This window comes from Castanea sativa, chromosome 1 (assembly GCF_040712315.1).
Source record: "Castanea sativa cultivar Marrone di Chiusa Pesio chromosome 1, ASM4071231v1".
In the NCBI taxonomy this organism is placed as follows: domain Eukaryota; kingdom Viridiplantae; phylum Streptophyta; class Magnoliopsida; order Fagales; family Fagaceae; genus Castanea; species Castanea sativa.
Window position 1 is genome coordinate 42,011,623 of NC_134013.1, and position 5,878 is coordinate 42,017,500.

The window sequence follows — 5,878 nt, forward strand, 5'->3', positions numbered from 1 at the left end:
AGTGCTTGAGGGAGGCCGTTAGGGATAGAGACTGCTGCAGAGAGCTGGCTAATACCCTTATGAAGGATATTGAGGAGATGAGCAGTGCACATAAGAGTAAGCTCGCTACCCTTAGGGCTAAGCTTGATCGAAGATGGCCGGCCCCTCCCGGTATAGAGGCAAAGTGTGTTCAGCTGAGATTCCGAGTTGCGAGTTTGGAGGATGAGCTTGCGGATCTTACTCAGAGGTTTGCCGCTTTGGATCATACTTGGGTTGAGGAAAGGGTCGCACTAGAGGCCGGTAGGGCCGAGGCTAGTAGTAGGGCTGATGGTTTAGCATTGGAGCTAGTACAAGCGAAGGCCTATATTCATTTCACTTTGAGCATGGAGTATGGGTGAGAGGGCGATGAGCCTAGTGAGCCACAGTTGGCCTTCCGTCGTCTTCAGACTAAGCTGGCTGAGAGGAAGAAGGCTTTGAAAGTTGCTACAGCAGAGGTGGGCACCTTGTAGGCTTTGCTAGAGACTGAGAGACAGGTCTCTACTTCTAATTCCATGATAGAGAAGGAGCTAATCTGTCTTCAACATTCACATGACAGACTCAGAGGGGTTGTTAGAGACCTGGGCTTTGATGCAACCGGGTTACTTCGCACTCATGCTTATGATGACCCGATTCTTCGTACTGGTTTTGGGAGATTGTGCCAAGCCGTGTCTAATCGCTTGGGCCATGTTTGACTTGCTAGTGTTCTTTTCTACTTATTTTGTTTCTACACATGAGCTATGTACGTAGTTAGTATCCCACTATGTATGGAAAGGTCCTTCATAAATTGCTAGGCAATTGCGTATGGCCTTCCTCTTTTTGTTTGAGTTCTTAAAGCATAGTCTAGTCTGTTAGGCATGCTTAAAAACTAAGAGATGGTGGAAAGAGATGTTTATGATGATATTCATGAGATATATTTATGAGATGAGATTTCATGTTTTGATATTAGAATGCACGAAAGAAACTGAATGGCACAATATAGGCACGTTAACGAATATGCCGGCAAATGCTTTGAAAATGCAAGATCATACAAATAAGTGATAGATGTAAAATCCATGCATATCAATATCTTACTTTTCCAAGGTACATTTCCCATTGGCATGAGCCAGAATATTTTTGAGCAGACCACCGGGTCATGGCAATATTGTAGACAGAGAGCAATCTCGGAGGCATCCTTGTATCTTGTCTTGGATGCTGGATCTGTCTAATCTTCTGCTCTTGAGTATGAATTCAAGCAGGCCAAACGGATTGATTTTTCTTTTAAGATGTGACTGAACCAAGATGGCTACTAGGAAGGATCAGGTCATCATGTAGTTCAACTGACTTTTGATTGCCTTAATTTTTGCCTAGACCGCCCTTTTGGGTTTTCAATCTAGCAGGCTCTCTCACACTCTTTCTTTTGCTCTCCTTTTGCGTAGACCGCCCTTTTGGGTTTTCAATCTACCTTCTTACATTTTTTTTTTTGTTTTTGTTCTTGTTTTTTTCTTTTTGTTTTTGTTAACATAAAAATATAGAAATGAGGTGCATTGAGAGGCTCCTTCATGCAAAGTACCATATGACAGCGGTCAAATTAGTGGGCATATTGAAGTTATGCCTGTCCGTGTCAACTAGAATCAAGGCTCCTCTAGAAAAGGCCTTTTTTACCACATATGGGCCCTCGTAAGTTGGGGCAAACTTTCCTTTGTGATCGGTAATGGCCTGGTTACTCTTCTTTAAGACTAGATCGCCTTCTTTGAAGACCCTGGGTCTAACTTCTTGTTGAATGCTTGCTCGATGCGGCATTGGTACAACTGTCCATGGCACATTGTGGTCTTGCACTTTGAATCTATCATGTTCAGTTTTACGTATCGAGAATGGGCCCATTCAGCTTCTGACAACTCTATCTGAGATAAAATCTTGAGAGACGAGATCTCTACCTCTATGGGGAGGACGGCCTCCATGCCATATACTAATGAATACGGGGTCGCACCCGTAGAAGTACGAATAGAAGTACGATATGCACACAAGGCAAATGGCAAGTACTCGTGCCAATCTTTATATGTGTCTATCATCTTCACCAAGATTTTCTTTATGTTCTTGTCAGTGGCTTCCACTGCACATTCATCTAAAGGAGATAGGGAACCAAATTTCTGTGCTCGATCTTGAAATGTTGGCAGAGTTTCTAGATCATTTTCCCATTTAGGTTCACCCTATTATTTGTAATGAGCTCTCCCGGCATGTTGTAGCAGAAAATAATGTTATGTTTCAAGAACCGGGCTACTACTGCTTGAGTGACGCTTTTGTATGAAGCGACTTCCACCCACTTTGTAAAATAATCAATGGCCACTAAGATGTACTTGTGACCGTTTGAAGCTTTCAGAATCATAGGTCCAATGACATCCATACCCTAGGCTGAGAATACAAATGATGCTGCTAAAGAATGCAAAGGCTGAGGAGGAGCGTTCTTCCTCTCTTGATAGGCTTGGCAACGGTGGCATGTCCTCACATGTTTAATGCAATCACTTTCCATGGTGAGCCAGTAGTAACCGGCTCTCATAATCTTGTGAGCCAACAGGGGTCCACTAGCATGAGCTCCAAGTAAGCCTTCATGCATCTCTTCCATTAAATGATTAGCCTCAGAGGCATCTATGCATCGAAGCAGGGTAGAATCGTGGTTCAATCTGCACAGGACTTCTTCATTCAAGAAAAATTGGTAGGCCATGTGTCGGATAAACTTCTTTTCACTATTCGGTGCACTGGACAGGTATTCACTGTTCTTGACATAAGCCTTGATATCATGGTACCATGGCTTTCCGTCGGTTTTGACTTCGACACTCATGCATTCTCCGATGTTCATGCAATAAGCTCACCACGGACTTTTATGCGCAATTTCAACATTTCATCTCCTTCTGATAACTTGACCATTCTAGCTAGGGTAGCCAAGGTGTCTGTATACTAGTTGTGTGCTCGGGGCAAATAGGCAAATGTGATGTCTCAGAATTTCAGAATCAAGCGGTTGACACATTTTTGGTACGGAATCAACTTGGTGTCTCAGGCTTGCCATTTTCCTTCGATTTGGGAGATGATCAACAGGGAATCTCCAAAGATGCTTAAGTTATAAGCGTCGAACTCTAGGGGGAAACTAAGACTGCTCTCACTCCATTTCTGGTAGAATTGGCAGCTCCATCAACATAAAGCTTCCAACGCCACAGTTCCACACAGTTTGGTTTTGGCTCTAGTGCCATGACATCCTTATCAGGGAAGAAGGATTCTAAAAGTTCTGGATCATTCAGTGGCTAGTCTGCTAGGTAGTCGGCTATAGCCTAACCCTTGATGGCCTTTCTTGTCACAAACATAATTATAATTCGGAGAGCATGTACTGCCACAATTTGTGCGAGACCCACACTAATGGCGATGTAGTTGATCTCACAACTGGTGAACTTCTTGCTTAAATAGTAAATCGCCTTTTCTTTCTGGTCGAGCTCAGCAATTGGCCTAACATGTAGCCCATGGAGGTTTCTTGTACCGCTAGGTAGAGGATCAATGGATATCCTGGCATCAGGGGAACCAAAACAGGAGGGTTCAACAAATACTACTTGATCTTGTCAAAGGCCGTTTAGCACTCATCTATCCATTCTATCTTTGCGTCCTTTTTTAAGAGCTTGAACAGTGGATCACATGTGGCAGTCAACTGCGCTATGAAATGAGCTATGTAATTGACCTTTCCTAAGAAGCTACGAATCTGTTTCTCGGTTTACGTGTCGACATGTCCCAGATAGCTTGGACTTTTGCTGGGTCCACTTTAATTCCTCTTTGGCTGACTATAAAGCCAAGCAATTTTCCTAAACTAGCTCCAAAGACACACTTGTTAGGGTTTAGTCTCAATCTGTACTTAATAAGGCGCTTGAACAGCTTTCTCAAATCTATCAAATGATCCCTAGGAGTGCGGGATTTGGCAATTATATCGTCTACATAGACTTCGATCTCTTTGTGCATCATATCATGGAACAAGGTTTATGAGAATCAACAAGCATTCAAGGATCCATTGCATGTTCCAGTTGGGCCTATTACAAGAGCAAGATCCAAGAAGATCAAAGAAGCACTTAATGAGCTAATTCAAGAGATTTGGGCTGATTCTAACGCAAGACATTCCAAGCTTGGCCCAAAGGAAGCTGAAAACGTAATAAATTTAATTCAAGCTATTTAGGGTTGATCTGGCTTAATTGCGAGTGATTTATGGCATGAATTAATGGCTGATTGACTTTCCAGCTCTATATCAGTTAAGGCATATTTTTTCCTATTTTGGATCTGCTAATTTCAAACCAAATCAACTTTTATTTAGGGTTTTATTATTTAGTACGTTTTTTAGGTATTTTCCTTGTTTTTAGGTGCATTTAATGCTTTTTAGGTCAAATTTGATTCCTGATATGGTACGATATCAATTAGGAGTTATTTTATAATATATTTTCTTGTCTGTTAAGTTTTATGGAGCCCTTAAATAGGGCCAGAAGTCTGTAAACGTTTTACATAATATTATTGAATAAAAATTAGAAAAGGTGAGGCTTTGCTCTCTTTTGGTTCTTCAAGAACTATGAACTTATCAAGGATTCTTCCTTGTGGCGTTCAAACTTTATACCTTTGGTTCGTGATTCTTCATAATCATTGGGTCAGGGTCAACTTATACCTTTGGTTCGCGTTTCGATTATAAACGTTGGGTTAGGGTTTCTATCATAAATCTGAATTTTAGCTTTCCTGGGTAAATATTCCAATATTTTTATTGTGATGCGAACCTCAATCGACATGCTTTGAGACCCAACAAAAATATTGGAATATTTAACCCAGGAAAGCTAAAAATCAAATTTATGATTGAAACCCTGACCCAACGTTTATAATTGAAACGCGAACCAAATGTATAAGTTGACCTTGACCCAATGATTATAAAGAATCACGAACCAAAGGTATAAAGTTTGAACGCCACAAGGAAGAATCCTTGATAAGTTCACAGTTCTTGAAGAACCAAAAGAGAGCAAAGCCTTACCTTTTCTGATTTTTTATTCAATAATTTTCTAAAAAACGTTTACAAACTTCAGAGCCTATTTAAGGGCTTCATAAAACTTGACAGACAAGAAAATATATTCTAAAATAACTCCTAATTGATAACTTACCATATCAAGAATCAAATTTAACCTAAAAAGCATTAAATGCACCTAAAAACAAGGAAAATACCTAAAAAACGTACTAAATAATAAAACCCTAAATAAAAGTTGATTTGGTTTGAAATTAGCAGATCCAAAATAGGAAAAAATCTGCCTTAACTGATATAGAGCTAAAAAGTCAATCAGCCATTAATTCACGCCATAAATCACTCCCAATTAAGCCAGATCAACCCTAAATAGCTTGAATTAAATTTATTACACTTTCATCTTCCTTTGGGCCAAGCTTGGAATGTCCTGCGTTAGAATCAACCCAAATCTCTTGAATCAGCCCATTAAGTGCTTCTTTGATCTTCTTGGATCTTGCTCTTGTAATAAGCCCAACTGGAACATGCAATGGATCCTTGAATGCTTGTTGATTCTTATCATGTTGGGTCTCAAAGCGTGTCGATTGAGGTTCGCATCATTTGGTATCAGAGCACAAGTTCTAAAATCAGTTTTTTATCCCTTTATTTTTTTTGTTTCCTGTTATCATCCTATCCTATTCCTTTTGTGTTCTTCATTCATCGTTCTTATTTATTATTTTTTTTTTGTTGAAGTGCACTAGGCTAAAATCGTGCACCCAACTCCCAAAAAAAAAAAAAAACTTCAAAAAAAAAAAAGACATCAGAAAAGAATTAGAAAAAAAAAAGAAAAAAAAAATTGTTTGTAGTTTCAATTCTCTCATACCA

At 39.9% G+C, this 5,878-nt stretch overlaps 1 protein-coding gene across 1 annotated transcript; it reads right to left on the minus strand.

Moving 5' to 3' along the window:
- Positions 1-1,733: 1,733 nt before the first annotated feature.
- LOC142627391 (uncharacterized) lies at positions 1,734-2,833 on the minus strand. Its single transcript, XM_075801246.1, has 2 exons — positions 2,518-2,833; positions 1,734-2,107 (listed from the first exon to the last, which is right to left on the minus strand). Exons 1-2 carry the CDS (start codon positions 2,831-2,833, stop codon positions 1,734-1,736), a joined length of 690 nt encoding a protein of 229 aa, XP_075657361.1.
- Positions 2,834-5,878: the final 3,045 nt, after the last annotated feature.